At 57.6% G+C, this 18,018-nt stretch overlaps 2 protein-coding genes across 2 annotated transcripts; one reads left to right on the top strand and one right to left on the bottom strand.

Moving 5' to 3' along the window:
* Window positions 1-1,535: 1,535 nt before the first annotated feature.
* On the top strand, window positions 1,536-2,580 carry CSDC2 (cold shock domain containing C2; the record flags this gene model as incomplete). The annotated part of the gene is made up of 3 exons (XM_082012870.1): window positions 1,536-1,762; window positions 2,033-2,155; window positions 2,418-2,580. The coding sequence occupies exons 1-3, from the start codon at window positions 1,587-1,589 to the stop codon at window positions 2,578-2,580; spliced, it is 462 nt and encodes a 153-aa protein (XP_081868996.1). The 5' UTR covers window positions 1,536-1,586.
* Window positions 2,581-7,396: 4,816 nt separating this feature from the next.
* Window positions 7,397-16,618, bottom strand: PMM1 (phosphomannomutase 1; the record flags this gene model as incomplete). Its single annotated transcript, XM_082014070.1, has 8 exons — window positions 16,170-16,618; window positions 15,955-16,072; window positions 14,990-15,066; window positions 14,693-14,784; window positions 11,905-12,004; window positions 10,959-11,034; window positions 8,339-8,454; window positions 7,397-7,519 (listed from the first exon to the last, which is right to left on the bottom strand). The coding sequence occupies exons 1-8, from the start codon at window positions 16,248-16,250 to the stop codon at window positions 7,397-7,399; spliced, it is 783 nt and encodes a 260-aa protein (XP_081870196.1). The 5' UTR covers window positions 16,251-16,618.
* Between the last annotated feature and the right edge of the window lie 1,400 nt (window positions 16,619-18,018).

The following is an 18,018-nucleotide window of genomic DNA, read 5'->3' as shown; positions in this document are numbered from 1 at the left end:
GGCACCAAAGCTGGACTGGCAGCAGGCGGGACCCGCTGGCAGGCAGACACCTTGGCGGGGGAAGCAAGCGGAGGTGGGCGAGGGGAACAGGAGTTGCCTGGTCCCTCCCCGAAACTTCAGCTGCTCTAGAAACCTTTTCCCATGTCCTTGGCGCCTGCTAATTTCAGAGCGGAGGTGACCCGCTTTCACATGTCCCCCCAGGGCCTTCACATCTCAAGAGGCTGCAGAAGAGTCAGAAAGCAAATTAAATATTCTCTGGGTTTCCCAGTGTGTGCAGGTGTCGTCCCAAAAGATGCTGCACGCCCCAGTGGGGCAGGAAGGGCTGGAGGGAGTGGTGGGGAAGGGGACGGTAACTCCATGGGATGCCGGGCTCCTCAGCTCCGGGCAATGGGGAAAACCCGTGAGCCTGAGGGGTGATGGAGACGGGTGAGACCCCACCCAGCACCCCCAAAGAGAGGTGTCCCCAAGCAGCTGCTGGCGTGGGGCACCCCAAGACAGAGGCACCCGGCATCAGATGCAGCGACTGATGGGAAGAGAAATAGGCAGAGCAAGCGGCTGCAGTGCTGATCCTGTGCCAGAGCATCTCGCGAGGAGACTTAAAAATGCACAACCCCCACAATTTCATGCTCGGGGTGGTTGGGCGAGGACAGCCGTGCCCACGCTTGCTCTGGGTCCTGCTCTTCGGCGGGCGATCTGGCCGTCAGGCCACGTCTTGCACATCCTCCGGCAGCCAAAGGTTGTGGGGTTTCTTCCCCTTGGGGCTCTTACTCCTTGCAAACTGCATGATGCCAGCCAAAAACTGGAGCCCGATGACCACAGCGGCAGGAGCTTGTGCTTGCATCGTGGCTCGTCTGAGGTGCCCGAGGGGCGTGTGTGTTGCCGGCAGCCCTGCCATAGCCTCCCGGTGTCCCTTCGCTGTAGGGATGTGCCCGGGCGGGCAGCGAGCCACTGGCTGGAGCTGGGATGGGCCCCAAATCCCACAGCGCTGAGGCAACCTCCAGCCGTGGGGAGACCTCGGACCCCTGACCTTGACCTGTCTGTTATCTCAGCCTTTTTCCTTTTAGCAGAAATCTCAGGCTGGGGGCAGATCTCAGAGGCTGGGGCTGGAGGCCCAGGCATGCTGGCACTGCGTGGGCATCCTTCCCAAAATGGTCGCTGTGGTAGCCCACGCTCAGCTGCTTCTTCTCCCAGGGTGTCCTTCTTAGCGACTTCGTATTTACTATGTGGGATTATCCTGGAAAATGAAAGACAAAGCCACAAACCAGGCACTTTCCTTCCCTCGGGATTGAGTTATTGGAACATCTTGGGTTGCTCCAAGCTGGGCTGGGCTTCCCAAGGCGATTCCCAGGACCGGGCGTTGGTGCCCAGTACCAAAGGCCGGCGGCATGCTGCCTGCCCCCACAGATGTGGGGCTGGGAGCAGAGGGTGCAATTTCTGACAGCAAACTGTCCCTGCCAAAAGCCCCCGCCTGTAACCACCCCCGCTTTGCTCCCCAGGTCGCAGGCGGCAGACCCGCACGTGCAGGTGCCCTTTCTCCTGCCGCCCGCTCGTCTGTCCCCAAAACGGAAGAGCCCACCGGCCCCACCATGTCGTCGGACCCCAGCGCCCCGCCGGCGGTGCCACCTCTGCACTCCCCCAAGTCGCCGGTGTGGCCCACCTTCCCCTTCCAGCGGGAGGGCAGCCGCATCTGGGAGCGGGGCAACCTCCTGCTGCGGGACCTGCCCAGCCCCCTCCCCACCAAGAGGACCAGGACCTACTCGGCGTAAGTACCCGGCACACGGCGAGCGGGCTTGGGACTGTCCGGCTGAGCCGAGCAGGGACTGTGGTCACCAGCGGCACCTGCAAGAACCCTTTACCTGGTGCGTGTTGCCGTCGCGGCACCCGGCACTGCTGCACTCATCCGCCCGGAGTGCTGCGGGTGGGTGCTGTGCGATCTCCCGGGGAACACCATGTTTTCCTAGCAAGCCTCTCCCCGGGCTGCCCCGTGGGCGAGTGCCGCCGGTGAGACATCTCCGTCCCTTTCCTCCTGCAGGACAGCGCGTGCCTCCGCCGGCCCCATCTTCAAGGGCGTTTGCAAGCAGTTCTCTCGCTCCCAGGGCCATGGGTTCATCACCCCTGAGAACGGCACAGAGGACATTTTCGTCCATGTGTCTGAGTAAGTCCAGGGGTTGCGCAGTGCCGGCACACCCTGGGGGAGCCGTGCCATCAGCATGGGGCTGGAGACCCGTGGGCTGGGGTGGAGATGTTTCTGTGGGGTGGAGACGGGGCTCTGCCTGTCCTCCACCCCTCATCGCCAGTGGTTTTTCTTTCCCAACGGACAGCTGCTGGGTCCAGTGCCTTCCTTGGTGCTGGCTTGTCTGGGGTGGGGGTCCGGCTCTTGGCCCCAGCCCCACCACCTCCCCTTTCCTCTCCCACAGCATCGAGGGGGAGTACGTCCCGGTGGAGGGGGACGAGGTGACGTACAAGGTCTGCCCCATCCCTCCCAAGAACCAGAAGTTCCAGGCGGTGGAGGTGGTCCTCACCAACCTGGCACCCCACACGAAGCACGAGACGTGGTCCGGCCAGATCATCGGCTCCTAGGCGCCAGGGGGGCCGCCGGCCGCTCAGCCCCACGGAGCAAGCCTGCCTGGCTGCTTGTGGGGGGCATGGAGGGAGCCAAGGCGGTGACGGGGCTGGGGCTGCCCCCAAACACGCAGGTGTTTGCGTTCAGTGTCTTTTATAAGGTTATGGTTTCCTTTCTCTGTGTGTGTTTGTAAGTGTCTGTCGAGGGGGACAGGGGAAGCAGAGACCTCCCCTGCCACCCCCCCAGCTCCAGGGGCAGTGCCAAGCCCCATGTCCCCTTCCTTGTCCCCGAGGCCATGGGGAGCAGGGGAACCAGTCCTACCCCCTGGCCCCCGGCTGCCCCAGGCTGAAGCAGGTGCTGAGAGCAGGAGGGGGCCAGGGGGAGGCTGGGGGAGCTCGGCCCATCCTCCCAAACCCCGCTCTGGCAAGACAGGCACTCTACTTGGTCCCGCTGCCTGCAGCATGGTAGCAGCGGGACACGCCATGGGGCTGGGGGGAAATGGGGCAGCATATCACTGTGCGGGGACTGGGTGGCTGAGACCCATCCCCATCGCTGGCAGCTCACGGCACCCACATGAGCCACGTCCCTCCAGCAAAAGATCTCAGGTCAGCGGTGCCACAGGGAGGTAAGTGGCTTACAGAAAGAAAAAATTTAGTTTTAAGGTGCAAATGGCTGCTTAGCAGGGCACCGGGGGTGCTTGGCATTCTGCCTGGGGGGCTGTGCCTGGGCATGGGGCAGGGGTGCACTTGGCACCTCTGTGCCCGCCGCCGCCTCCAGGCTGGTAATGCACTTTTCTTGGCTCGGTGCTGACATGGTTTTGGGGAGATGGCCGCCTTCTCCTCTTCTTCCCCTTGTCCCCCCAGCCCCCTGGGGACGCCCCTTCCCACGCATGCACACGTGCGCGTGTGTGTGCACGTCCGTAGCTTGCCGGTGGGGTGGGGGGCTGAGAGGTTTGAGTAGCCTCGGCCATGGGGCGAGCGCAGCCACCTCCTCCCCAGCCCCTCGGTGTAGGCAGGGTCTTGTATACAAAGCACAAACTTCGTTTTTGGTCTTCTCTGCCATACCCTGGCCAGGTGGGCTCCCGCAGCGGCGACCCCCGGGTGGGACGGGGGTGGCATGCACCCGGCTGGGCCTGAACTGACCCCAGGGACACGGTGCCTGCACCGACGCTCCGGAGATTATCAGCATCTTAAGGGGTTTATTTCCAAGCAGGGCAAGCAGCCCCCCAAGCAAAGCAGGCGACAACGTCCGGCTCCCCAGGCACCCACTCGGCGGGATGGAGAGGGGTGCTTTCCACCTTTCCGTGGTGGGGGCAGGGGTCTGCCGTAAGCAGGGAGAGAAGGGGGGCAAGGCTGGTGCCATGCGGGACAGCTGGGGCCCTGTGGATTCGGGAGGATCACTGCACGCTGCCCCAGCCCAGGCTGGCGTGGGGACTTCCTCGGGACCCCACAGCCCATCTCACTGCCAACCCGAAGCCCAGCTCACCCAGGGGCTGCGGCGATGCCGGCTCAGGCCCCAGGCGTCCCCAGGACATGCCGTCAGCTTGGCCAAGGCAAACTTTGATTCTTCTTTGTTTTTTCTCTCTTTTTCTTTAGAAATAAACTAAAACCCTAGACTTGTTGGTGTTTTTACAACTCCGTGTGGTTCCTGCCTGTCTGACTGTGTGTCAACCTTTGTAACATTGGCAATAAACCATTAAAAGTGACTTTCCCATGAGCCCTGCCCATCCCGGCTCTTTGTCCTCTGTGTGTGTGTCACAGTGGGGATACTGGTGGTTCTCCTGGGTAAAGGACCTGGAGCACCCAGGGATTTATTCAGACGGCAGGATGGACACACCCACCTCCCCGCAGCATTTCCTGGGGGGTCCTGGGGTGCTCCAGCCTTGCTTGGGGGGAGCACACCCTGAGCCCGGAACAGGAGGCTGCTGCCCACACAGAGGGGTGACCGGGACCGGGGCTGGTCCCCTGCTGCTGCAGGGGTTTCGAAGTGCGGCTACCTGCCGTCTGGCTGCGTTTCACCCCTGCAGAGCCTGGCACAAAGCACACGCCGCCTCCAACCACTGCATGTTGTAGCTTTACTATGTTTTTTTTTTTTTAATATACATATATATGTATTTAAATATATTTCTTATTTAACAGTTGGTATCAGCCAGACAGGAGCTGCCCATCTCGCACAGATATGGAGCCATATGGCATGACGGTCCCCAGCGTGGTGTCCGCCACATCTGCTCGCTCACGCACACATGGGGAGAAACCCCCACTTGCGCTGTGGGCACCCACTGGGAGAGGAGGTGAAGGGGTCTCAGGGACAGGCGTGCACCATTCCCCAGGTGTAGGGCTCCCACCTCAGCGCTGTGCCTCATCCCTGTCCCCAAAACCACTGGCCACGAGGGTGGTGGGAGATGCCCTCAACTAGCCCAAGCTTGGTGTAAGAGAGAGACAGGAATGGCCAAGGTTCCTGAACTTGATCTCACCCATGCATACGTGAGCTCTTGAGCAGAGAAAGTGATGGCTGGTGCCTTGAAGGTCATTCCTGCCTCTGCCCTGCTTGCCCTGCAACTCCCCCCACCCTGAGCAAGGGACATGATACCATCAGGAGCAGCCTTGGACAGACCCTGCCATTCCCTTCAAATATGCAAGGCATCTCAGCCCCCAAGACCACCACAGTGCCTTCTGCCTTCAGGACCAGGCCCTGCTCATCACCCACCACCAAGCTCTCTAGAGACTCTGCTGACTTTGAACAGACTTACAGGAAAAATAAACTCCCAAAACCCACACATAACCTAATCCACAGTGAAACAGAGAAGGAGGAAACCACAAAACACACGATTCCTCTATGAAGGTTGCAGTGGATGGCCAAAACCAGTGGCCTGTGAAAAGGGTACCCTGCATCCAGGCTTCCCCAACAGGTTCTCTTCTCCCATGCAGAAATTTTCTCTGGGTAGAAAGAGGAATTTGTGCATTTGTTGGGGATTTCTGGACGCTGGGCAGACTGCTGTGCTCATGCAAATGTGATGCATTACAGACCTGATGTGTCATAGAATTAAGAAGTGTAGTCAAGTGGAGGAGACAGCACCCCACCAGTGCTGGTCATGCACCACCCCTGCTCCTGTGCCTGCGGCCAGGCAGCAGTGCCAAGGTCCACTCAGGACTCTGCCTGTGGCAACATGGGAACCCTGCCCTGGGTCTAAAAGCACCAACGTATCTCACCTGAGGAACTTGGCCCCTTGGGGAAGTGGCAGTAGCCAGCTGAGAAACTTCTCTCTGCAGTCCAGCTGCTAGGTGGGAGATGAAGAGCAATGGTGAGGAAAGCAGGAACATGAGAAAAAGAGGAGAGAAAACAAGACCAAGAGATGGGGCAGTGCCATACCAGCAGGGATGTCCTGAGAAAGGCTCCCAGGGAACAACGTGGGGAGCTTTTGCAGCAACTGCTGAATCCCTCCAGGTCCACAAACACCAAACGCGTGTGCCCTGGGGAGCTATAAACAGGACATCTCCCTGGAGGGGATCCCTGAGCTCCTCTTGAGCACGGAGTTGTGACTTGCATCACTGGTGCAGTCACACACCCCAGCATAATGGCCAGGAATAAAGGGGCAATATGAGGGAGGAGGTCAAGGGCCAAAGGAGAGATGTGGTTTTGCAACATACGAAGACCCAGGAGAAGAGAAGACAGCTGCACTGGAGAACTTGCGTCCCTAAAGCTGACCATGTAAACCAAACGTGTGGGACAAGATGGGGTGGAAAAGCAAGGTTGGAGGGCACTGTTGAGTGTATACCTCCATTGGCACTAGAAACCATGTCTGGCCTGTGTTGGCCTGCTCTAAAAATGTCTCTGGCAGCATGATGGAAAGCGGAGCACTGGGAAGGAAGGAAGGGCACTCAGTCTGTTATGAAGACTCTGGGTAAGGTTTTGTACTGACACATCTGTGTTGCCTAATGGATGCATGGGTGGGAAGACTGTCAGGAAGCCTTCTGCCCCCAACAGCTCTGCAGGACACATGCCAGGCACCTGGGGTCCTCCAGCCACACCAGGCAAGGTCTGACTTGACAACTTCTGCAGAACATGTAAAATAAACCCACGGTAGCCCTTTTTTTTTTTGTAAGCTAAAGAGAGAATTAGTTTCTTCATGCACCTGAGCAAAGATCAGAGCAGGAGCAGAGTAATTTTAAAACTGCCACTCCCAGGTCACCTGTAGGGACTGGCATGGTGTGGCGTCGAGGTGAAGGACATGGTGATCCTCTCCATTAGGACACACAACGCTGGAACAAGCCAGGGTCACAACTACCCCTTCCTACCACGGGCTTGGAGCAAACGGCCTTTCTGGCCTCTCGCTTCAGAGCAGCTCTGGTGAGAGTGCCTGGGGCCACAGCAGCCCCATCCTCCCCAGCCAAGGAGCAAGGGGGAGAGAAAGGCGAGATGCATGTTCCCTCGTGCAGGCGTGTTAAGAGAAACACAGCAAAAAAGAAGAGAAGAGGGGAGGGAGCACGGGATGGACACACACACGCGCTCTCGGAACTGGCCCTTTCAAATGCTTTCCGACCATGAAAGCATCTGCATCACCGCCCACCATCGCCCAAACTGACAAGAGAGAAGTTTTGCTGGAGGTGAGGAGGGTCTGGTTCCACGAGCCCCAGCCGAAGGTGGGGAGTGCCGAAGGGCTGCTCAGCGAAAGCCCCCTCCTGCACACCCACCCACACTCACGTGTTACATCCCGACCAGCTCTGGAAAGTGTTTTTTTTCGGTCTACCCTGAGCAGATTCCTCAAATGAAGGTGCTCCTCCTGGTGAGGGGGACACAGCGTGGGGCCAGGGCAGGGCTGCAGGGACCTGGCAGTCAGCACTCGTTTGCTCTCTCCGGGAAGAAGATTTCGCGGCATCGCTGGACCGTGTCCTGAGGGCACTGAACGCTGTGTCCCACTGTGCGGGGATCGTCATAGATTTCATAATCGTTCCCTCCCTGCAGGGGAATAGAAAATAGAGAGAATTTAGCAGGGTCTCGACAGAGCATCCTCGTCATTAATCCGCATCTTGCTCTTGTCCTAGGAGAAGCTGGGGTGGGAGCCAGTGGCTGGGCAGGCAGGGTCCTGCTGGGAAGGGGCTGCCAGGGCTTTGCTGGTCCAGGGAGGCAGGAGAGGCTGGGCTGGGAGCTCTGCTCCAACCCTCGTCCCTCTTGCCTCCTCTCATCAGTGCCAGGGGAGGAGCGTAGAAAGGATGGGGAAGGATCAGTAAAGCTTGTCCAGGAGCCTGGGGTTAACCCCTGCCCTGCCTGTGTGGGGCTAGCAGAAGGTGGGGTGGGCACATCTGGTGGCAGAGGCTGCCATCACCTGCAAAGAGCCAAGTGGATGGCCAAGCTGGTCTACAGCAGCAGGGAAGCATCATCCTCCACCGCTCTGAAGGGAAGGCGAAGCTGCTCCTGCTGTTGAAAAGCCCTCTCCCAAGCGCTGGGGGCTCGTGTTTGAGGTCCCGCAGGCCGCAGGAATGGCTGCCCCCCTCACGAGGGTGCTGGGGGGGTAGGAAAGCGATGCGGCGGTGGACCTGCTCCCCAGCACAGTGAACCCAGGGCGATCTCCCCACGACCCAGCGGGCCTGCCGCCACCATCAGCCCACCGCAAACACGCGCCGCGCGAGAGCATCTCTGCCCCTCGCACCGCTAGAGGTCTGTGTCGGCCGCCGGCGGGACCCAGGCCACGGGACCTGTGGCGGAGCAGCTCCACGCAGGCTTGCCGGGCTGAAGGAGCGAAAGCGGCCACGTGTGGGGCGAGCGGGGCGTACTCACAGGGGTCGTCTCGTTCCCAAAGAAGTGGATGGTGTCAAATCTCTCATCGTCGAGCACGTTGAGGCAGTAGCGCTTGTCCCAGCCCTCTGGGAAGACGTCAAAGCTGATCATGCCACCTGCCAGCAGAAGGGAGGGCATCGGGCAACGCTGGGGGGAGCCGGCAGGGTGTCCCCCCACCATGGGACAGGGAGGAGGAGGGAAGAGGGCTGGACGTGTGCGGGGAGCTCCCCCACCCAAACAGCAGCCGGACAACAGCTCTGCCTTGGTGTGCCTCTCCTGCTCGTGGCTAGGACAGTGGCAGATGCCGTTCCTATGACAACAGGCTGCAGTGACATCAGCACGGCTGGGGTGACATCAGCACGGCTCCCCTGACTGCAGGCAGGCAGGCAAGCAGGAACCAGTGGGCTGCGGGGGCGGATGCTGGGGCGGGAGGTCCTGAGAAATGCATCTGTTGGGGGAGACGGGGTCATGCCTTGCATGCATCAGCATGTTCTGTGTCCCAGTGGGGGGACATGCCCTCAGAGGCCAGCACCACTCTCTCTCCTAGGCTCCAGGGTGGACATCGTGGGTCTTTCTACAACCCCCATCCTCTCGAGGTGCCCCACGGCATTGCACAGAGCCAGTCCCTTGTCCCATCACTGACAGAGGTGACACGATCCTCCCAAAACAAAGCTGGCAACTTAGGGCACGCGTACGTTTGGTTCTCGCTTGGGAGCCTGGAGGAATGGGGATTTGAGGCGGGATATGCCTCTCCCTGCCAGATCAAGTCTCTGCTCCTCTTGGTTTCAAGGGGACTCCCCTGCTTCTCCAGGCAATCTACTGGGCCACCAGAAATCCTGGAGTTTCACACTCTCCTTCTTCATAAATCATAACCCCACCTCTCTTCAGAAGGGGTTGAGCCTCCTGCTGCAGGAGGCACCGATCCCCTGGGCCATTCAAACATGTACATCCCGATGCCATGCTCCTCTCTTCCCTGACTGGTTGAGGTGTCCCCTTGGTTTGGGGATCTCAAACCAACCCTCCTCAGAGCCTGAGGAGCCAGGGATGGAGCCTGTGTGTCCAGCTCTGGGCAGGGGATTCACTACGGGACAGGATGCCCCAGGCAGGGCACTGCGATATGGACAGGAGCAGGTGCCCTACGAGCTCGGGGATGGCGATGCCCCAAGGCTCGCAGCAGGAGCCAGCGTCAGAGCAGGAGCTAAACTCGGTTGCCTTCATTAAAATCCTTCCTGGTTTTGTATCCAAAGCCATTTACCTGTGATAAATGCTGCATTTCGCTGCGTTCTAGCCTTTTAAACAGAGCTGGGCAGCAAGAAGGGGCTCCCAATGCCAGCTGGAGAGAGTAGGAAATCAAAGGGAGAAGAGGGGGTGTGGAGGACAGCCAGCGCTGTCCCTTGCCTAGGCAGAGCATGGGTCTGGGGGGCTGCAGGGAGATCTCCTACCACCTCTGTGGCCCACGTCCTCCACAGCCTAGGACAAGGCATGCAGAGCCAGCTTGGCACAACACCCGCTTCTGCGTGTCCCTGTTTTTGAATGCCTGACCTGAGACACCCCGCATTTTCTTTGTGGAGGAGCGGGGGGCCCGCAGCTCCCCTTGTCTTCATGCTTTTACACAACAGGCTCTTCGTGGCGGCTTCCCAAAGCCAGAGGAGAAAGGCCCACTGTTCTGCTCTCATTCCCTGTGCCCATGCAGGGACGTGGCGGCGGGGACTTTGTCTTTCTCTGCTGTGACAAACGGTGTGTGTCAGTGCCGCGGGCAGCACAGGATGCCCCTGGCAGGACGCTGAAGGCAAGGGGAGGCTGTCAGGAGGAAAGCCCTTGGAGAACCAAAGGACCAGACCTTTGGTACTGGCCCACACTGGGTGCAAGAGCGGGGTGTCACCTGCCCCTCCCAGCCTCGTCAGCCCCTTGCCCTTTGGCTGGGCTGCCCCACAGCACCTTCTTATCTCACACAGACCCATCTACTCTGTGGAGGGTCTTCTTCCAGAGTCAGCCCCACCACTTACAAACCTTTTCCTCCCTGTCCTGGCCAGACCCCAGGATTGCTCAAGCCCCTCTTCCGGTTCCTGATCTTTGGTAAGCCGGCTGTAAGGGCCGCCCCAAGAAGTGGCCCTGCAAAAGCCCATGGCAAACTCCTTGCCTCTCAGAAGCTCTTCCTCCAGGAAGAAAGATGTTTCCCTTGTAGCCAACCCTGCCAAGAAAACCCCAGAGCCGAGACACACATGAGGACCCTGTTTCATTCCTGGAGAGGAGTGCATGTGCCTGGAGCTCTGCTGGCCACCCTGCTCCTGATGCTTGAGCCAGAGCAGACCTTCTGGGCACAGGCAGGTTCTGCAGGGCTAATTGAAATTAAGGCAGGGATAACGATCACGGGACAGAAAGCTGCCTGTCTGCCTGATTCCCAGGGAGGCAAACGTGCAGCACGGTTTATTCTCTGCTGCTGTGGATGTGAACACGACGCCCCTGCAGCAGCTCTCCAGGACTAGAAGCTCCTTGTGCTCTTCCCAGGGTCTCCAGGCCCCCAGAAGGAACAGCTGGGATTCCTGCTCCCCTTCCCAATATTTTATGGGAAACACCATAAAAAGGCCAAGGCAAAGCCAGGGAAGCCCCCTCCGCTCACCTCGAGAGAAACGCAGGCCTTTGCCAGCAAACTCCCTCTGCAAGGCTGCCACAAACTTCTCCCGGATCCGTTCTTTCTGCAGAGGAGAAGGAGGAAAGGGAAAGGGAAAGGGAAAGGGAAAGGGAAAGGGAAAGGGAAGAGGGTTTGAATAATTACATGTTGACAGTCTACCAGAATCCACTGTAAGCTGTCTGCTGGGCAGCTCTGGCGTATTGCTCTGCTCCCTTCCAATCTGCCCCAAGCCCCAGTGCAACACCATTTACCCAGCTTTCACCAGTCCTGCCCAGTGTCTCCATAAAAGGCCACCAGCTCAGGGCAGCTCCAGCAGGCTCTTGGGAAGAGCAGCTCCCCAGCCCTTCCTTGGCAATGAAATGCAACTGCTTCAGTTTCCCAGAAGCCCAGTTCATAACCCAAAGTCTCCAGCTTTGCTTAAAAAGTCTTGCAAAGTCTGACTGATCCCTCAACGCCAAGAAAGATCCCCCAGGCAGGAACTGCTGTGAGCATGGGCCAAGTGCTCCAGAGATCTGCCCAGCAGACCTGTTGTGGCCCTCTCAGTCTGGAAAGCCCATTAATTCCAGCTCTGTTGGGGCTGGAAGAGTGGGATAGAGAAGAGAGCTGCTGGGCCATCTTTGGTTACCATAAATGAGGAAACACATATTCCCTGGTGCCTTATTCCCTGGGGCTCTCCCACAGCACAAGGAATCCTGCTGGCCACCCCATTGTGTTGGTGGTCCCCAATGAAGTCCAATTCTTCCATTCATCTGTGTCTCTCCTTGGGTTTTCTCACCCCCAGTCCTGTCTCCACTGTGCTGCATGTGTTGGCCTGGTGCACAGCTTGGAGCTGGGCTCCTTTCTCTTCAGGGCGGAGGGAAACAGGTAAGACCCGAGATCTGCGGTGGTGCAAAACCAGCAAAGGAGAGGGCGAGCCCGAGTCTGTCCCATCTACCTTGTCCAGCTCGGAGAACTCGATTCGCTCCTCTGGCGTGCAGCTCCGTCCGATGGGGGAGATGTTCAGCATCCCGTTGCGAAACTCAATGAAGGTTCCTCTGTGAGTGGGCAAGGGCAGAAGGTTACTGGGGCAGGGAGAGAAAACCAGACCTTTCCAGGGGAATGCCTGCTTGGTGAGGCATGCAGTCTCTGCAGGGACATGAAGGAGGAGAGAAGCCATGCCCACTCATGGGTGCTTCAGCCAGGCGGAGAGCAGACATCAACAACTCTGCTTGAAGTCTTGAAGGGGCTCACAGTTTTATAAAAACAGACTGTAAGAGAAGAGGAATAAACAGTTCCTGCATGCCCTGGGGACAGGCTGGAAGCAACAAGCTTAGGTGAGACGACAGGAATAATTTTCACAGAATCACAGAATCATTAAGGTTGGAAAAGACGTTTAAGATCGTCAAGTCCAACCATCAACGCAACACCACCATGCCCACTAAACCATGTCCCGAAGTGCCACATCTACACGTTTCTTGAACACTTCCAGTGATGGTGACTCCACCTCCCTGGGCAGCCTGTTCCAATGCTTGATAATTCTCTCAGTAAAGAAATTTTTTCTAATATCCAATCTAAACCTCCGCTGGCACAACTTGAGGCCATTTCCTCTCGTCCTATTGCTAGTTACTTGGGAGAAGAGACCAACACCCACCTCACCACAACCCCCTTTCAGGTAGTTGCAGAGAGCGATGACGTCTCACCTCAGCCTCCTCTTTTGATGTTTTCTAATGTTGTAATAACTGCAAGGACAGGTATTGCCTGGAGTGGACCAACCGCCTGATGAGAATGTGGCATCGCCACATCTGGAGGCTTTTAGGAAACATTGGGTGGGTTGGGTGAAGCTGACGGTATCTTGGGGCAGTGGATTGGAACAGGTCAGTGTAACTCACTACTGATGCCCGGTGGCAGGCTGATGAGCAATCAGGACCTCCTCATGGGACACAAACCAGGTAGGATCCGCAGGGCCTTTGTGTCTCCCATTTGTCCCCAGTACCTTTGACTGCAACTCTTGTCCAGGACTGCCTGGAGAGGACCCAGTTCCTGCTTGCCACCCGCACCTTTCACTGGGATCACTACTCTGCTGCTTCCTCAGTGGGCTGGTTCAAAGCACTAAGCGGGCAGAAAACTGCTCCCTTTTTTTCTCTTTGCTATAAACCCGGCCAGTTCTGTTTGCTGATCACCTTGGAACAGCTCACCGAGGGGTCAGACAAGCACCAGCACTGGTGGGGCATAAACAACAGGGGATGGCAGCACTGCCAGTTTGAAAATAAATTGAAACTCTTGTGGAAACCTGGCTGGAGCAGGAAGATCCCCTTCCCTGACCAGCTGAGGACCCCTGCGCTCATTGACCCTCTGATGTCCCTCCCAGACCTGCTCGCTGTTTCTCTGTGATAAAGTGCTTACCACTTGGGGGGAAAAAACTTTCTACCTCCTGTCTTGTAACACAGTGAAGAACACCATGGGGAACGGACACACCGGCAGCCATGCCTGCAGCCTGGAGGCATCATCTCTGCAGCACCAAGGGTTTGGTGGCTCATGCCCCAGGCTAAGACCTGGGAGATGTGGGTTAAAGTCCTTACTTTGCTAGAAATCCCAGAAGCCTAAATTGACAGAGGCACTCGGGAGCTGAAACTTCTCCATGCTGTTGGGCAACTAGACAACAATGAAGCAACCAAACAGCCTTGAGGGTTCTGGGTCCCAGCCCACGCTTTCGGGGGCATGTTCAGCCAGCAGTCCTGTCACAAGGAGCCACCCTGGCCCCTCTCACCAGTCCTCGTGTTGCCACATGGTGACTCACATCAAGCAGCTAATCTGGATCACAGTTTAGCAACTTTTATCAGCTTAATTTCGACCAGACAGCTCGCCTGCTCGTGTTCACCGTACAAACAGAAAGGGAGAGCAGGAACAAACCAGCTGGGGTGAGGGGAGGGCAGAGCTGCTGCTTTCAACAGCACTGCTGGCTCACGCCGGCAAGTGTTTGTGAAACCATGGTCTGAGGGGTGGTTTGACCTGCACCCAGGCTGGTTTAACTGAAGGCTGCCTCTGAAAGAGGTCCTCCTGCCCTCCCCTTCCATCTTCATGCCATCTGTTCCCTCTCTCTCCTTCCTGTGATAACAGGGCAAGCCAATCCAATGGAAAACTACCCTTTTCTTTCCTGGCAGTGGCCTAGTCTTCCTTCAGAGGAGGTGTACCAACCTGCCTCAGCCTGGGGCTGCTGGATCTCATGGGGGGATGCGGACAGGAGCACATGGTCAGGGGCAGAGCAGGCCCAGCCCTACTACCAGTGGTGCCAAGTGACACTGGGTTAGAAACAGTGTGAAACTGTGTGCTCAGGCGTCAGACCTTAAGAGCTGGATCTTAAGGGCCATTGTTCGTCTGTTTGGAAACTCATGCGACCAATGATGCTTGATGCCCTGACCAGTAACGAGCTGGTACCATTGTCCTAAATGAGATGCACACAGTGGCTGTACCCTGCTTCCCACGGAAGAAAATCCAAGGCGCAAAAGAGCAGGCACTGCGCTAAAAACCAGTGCAGACTCTCCAGAACAAGGACCCTCCTCCGCTATTTGCCCACAGTGCCCAGCTTAGTGGGACAGTGATCCGACACAGGGCCTCTAGATGCTAAGATAAAACCCGGAGCAAGACAAGCTCAGTAGCTCAGCTGTTGTTAGGAGAGCTCTGGAGCCCAGAGTTCCCTAGAAATCAGTGATATGACTGCCATTAGCATGGGCTTGGGCCATTACCGTTTCTTGGGCAGCTTCAGCAGCGCCATGTAGTTGAGACAGAAGTTGATTAGATCCTGCAGCAGCTCTTCCCCCAAGTGGTCCTGAATGGCCTACGGGAGGAGAAAGGGGAGTGAGGAAGATGCTTGACCTCCCATGAAGCCCACCCAAGAACATGAGCTGGAGGAGCAGGACATTTAGATCTGACATTTGGGGAGAAGAGAAGAAGCTGCCCATCTGCCTGGGGCCAGGCGCTGCTCCCCATGGGGCACAGGGCACGGGGAAGGAGAGCCGTGCTGCAAGGGGAACTAGACATACCTGCTTGGATACCAGCTGCCCATTCTTGTACTGCACTGTGCCGTTCTCTGCGAAGACATAGTCAAACTTATCGATGACTGAGGGGAGAGGAAACAAAAGAGGAAATATGAGCCCTGCCTGGGAAAAGGGGCCAGAAGGACTGGGGTCAGGACTGAGTGAACCATCCTCCCGGTTCCTCAGTACAGTGCTTTCCACATCTCCTGTGCTCTGAAAAAGGCCACCGACCCTTCCCACTGCCCGCAAAGTGGGCGAGGAGATTATCTTCTGCCCACAGGTGGGGAGCTGACGCACGCAAAGGGAAACAACCTGACCGAGGTCACGGGCTGAATCAGTGGCAGGACTAAGATAAGGGCTCCAAAATGTCAGGCTTTCAACCACGTGCGTGTTACTCTGCTCGCTCTCCTCCCCTCCCCACTGCCAGGGCGCCGGGGTGATGCAGTTACTGGTTATCTAACTCCAGCCCCTCCTGCAGCCTGGACACACAGTGCTGCCGACTCAGCAATCAGCCTCAGCCTGGAATTTCTCGGCCTCCCTCCGCTACTGGGGCGGGAGGCAGAGCTCGGAGCCCAGCCGCGCTCCGGCATCCATGCCCGAGAAGGAAAGCAAGGTGGAGGGAGCGGGAGCTGCCCCCTCGCCCTCCCACCCCCTCCTCTATCCCCTGTCCCTGTTTGAATGCGATGAGGAACCCCCCGGAGACCCTACCATGGAGCAGCAAGGAGGCAAAATTTGCAAAGGGCTCCTGGCCGCTGAGCGGGGCGGAAGCCGTCAGAGCCCAGACGAAGCTCATACAAACCCAGCGCCGGAGCTGGCGGCGCGGGCTGGAGCATCCCCGCCTGCCCTCCGCACAGGCAGAAGGAGCCGAGCGGCGGCTCCCGCCTGGACACAGCCAGACACCCCAGCGGCAGGCTTGGGGACAGATTTAGGACACCGGTGACCCCCGGGGGACCTCGTCGGCCACATCTCACCTTCGTCCCCGTCCCCCAGCTGCTCGGCTATCTTGGCGTAGTCGGAGCCTCCCACCACGCCGATGTGCACCCTCTCCCGCAGCTCCCGCAGGAACGCGTCCACCTCCGGCTCGATTTTCTGGAGGGGAAGCAGCGGGTGAGGCCGCAGCCGGCGGGACAAGCTCTGCCACGCTGACCTTGGCCCCCCCAGCCTCCATGCCCCCACGCCTCGCTACCTGCCGAGCTGGCGTCAGGGTCCCGTCCACGTCGAAGAGGCACAGCACCCGACCCCGTACCGCCGCCGCCGCCGCCGCCATCCCCGCCGCCGACCCGGCCTCTGCGAGCGGGAGGCGGGACCGCACCGAGGCGGCAATGGCGGCCGCGCCGCCCTACGGGGGCAGCCGCCGCGCGAATGTGTGGCAGCTGCCCAGGGAGGCCGGCGTGGGCACGGAGGACCCCTCCACCAACCCACCCTCCGTACCCCCATGTCTCTGAAGGCCCCTTCAATGATGCCTTAACGTGCAGGTCTTTGAACGGCTTCTCTGCTTCAGCTCTTTCGTTCAATCCTCTGCCTTAGAGCCCTAACGAAGGACCTGGGAGTTTGGGGCGGGGGGGGGGGGGTGGTGGTGTTCACATTTGCTGTTATTACGGCAGTGCCCCCCCTGCATTTAGGGCCTGGGGACTGGACTGGGCTACCTGGTAAGCTCAGCTCCTCTGGGGATTTCGGTGTCCTAAGGGAGGGGACAGGCGCAGCGTGCACACGCTCGGTCAGCCCCCGTGCTCACCCTGCATTCCTCACAGGATGCTGTTAATAGCTAATATTTTCACTGGGGAAGTGCAGTTTTCGGCCTCCACCCCTCTGCACAAAGCCAAATCTATTTCTTGCAGTAACTTGTTGTTTGACCCGTTTAGCACATACCCCACGAGTCATGTCGGATTTAACCAGACCATCTGGTCAGATCATATTCGTATGGCTCTGCGTTATGCTGGCCTGGTACGTAACGGGGGACAGCCTGCCCGGCTGCAATCTCCCACAATAATTCCTAAATTATTTTCCGACGTCAAAAACAACCTACGTGTAACATTCAATGCTTTTTGCTCAGCAGTTATCTTGCCTTCTCACCCTGGATGGTGCTCAGCTATGTTGGAACTGTGGGGAGATTTTTCTTTACAGTCTGATTGTTTTTTCTCAGTACTATTTGCTTCCAAGACATTGTGCAACCCTTTTTCCCAGTTCTCCACCAGATTCCTCTCAAAATGAAGCATTCAGGTAGCTTCACAGATTCTGTTTTTTGCTTGTGGTTTTGATTTTCCTGCTCCCACTCAATGAAAGGGGGATGTACAGAAACGTTAATAATTTACCTCCGTGCCATTGCCTCGGACAAGGTTTACCAAAACATCCTCAGCTACTTGCTGGGGGAGGCATTCGTTGTGTCCATTATGTCATGACATGTGTCCTGTCACCAGGATAGCTATTTCCACACCATTTCTGCGAGTTGCCTCCACAACATAGCGAGTCAGGCCGTCTCAGATGGGTTTTACAAGTGATATTTGCCCTGGCATTGATGTTCCTGCAAAATCACAGCCTCTGGGGCCCTTCTGGATCAGATCCTGGTTATAAGCTCCCACCTCTGGAAAGCTGGTCTCTTACCTCAGATGCATTGAAGCTCCCGGAATGGTTTCTTAGCACCCATCTGCTTAGTATGAAATTGGGTGCTGAATTTTTAGTTCAATTTAGGGTTATGCATAGGGCTTATCTCAGTATGATTACATATATCCCTCATCAGTTAAAGTGTAGATGCTTACTCCAGAATATGAGTGCTTCAAAGCGTGTCTACCACAGGTTGCTGAAGAGTGAGTAGAGATGCCTTCACAGATTCGGGTTGCTTGACTACCAGAAGCCAAAGAGCTGCTCTCCCATGCAGCAGAGCTGGGAGCAAACGCCCAGGACTGTCAAATAACAGCCAAGGGGTCAGATACATGGTGAACACCTGGGGGTTCAGGAATGCAAGCCTTTATTTTTCATAAGCCACGACATGGTACGAGGATGAGGCTTCCCACATCTGGGTGGGGGAAGCATGGTGG

This window comes from Phaethon aethereus (assembly GCF_964289735.1).
Source record: "Phaethon aethereus genome assembly, chromosome: 1".
Classification (NCBI taxonomy): Eukaryota; Metazoa; Chordata; class Aves; order Phaethontiformes; family Phaethontidae; genus Phaethon; species Phaethon aethereus.
Note: the sequence above shows the minus strand (reverse complement) of the source record. Positions and strands in the feature narration are given on the sequence as shown.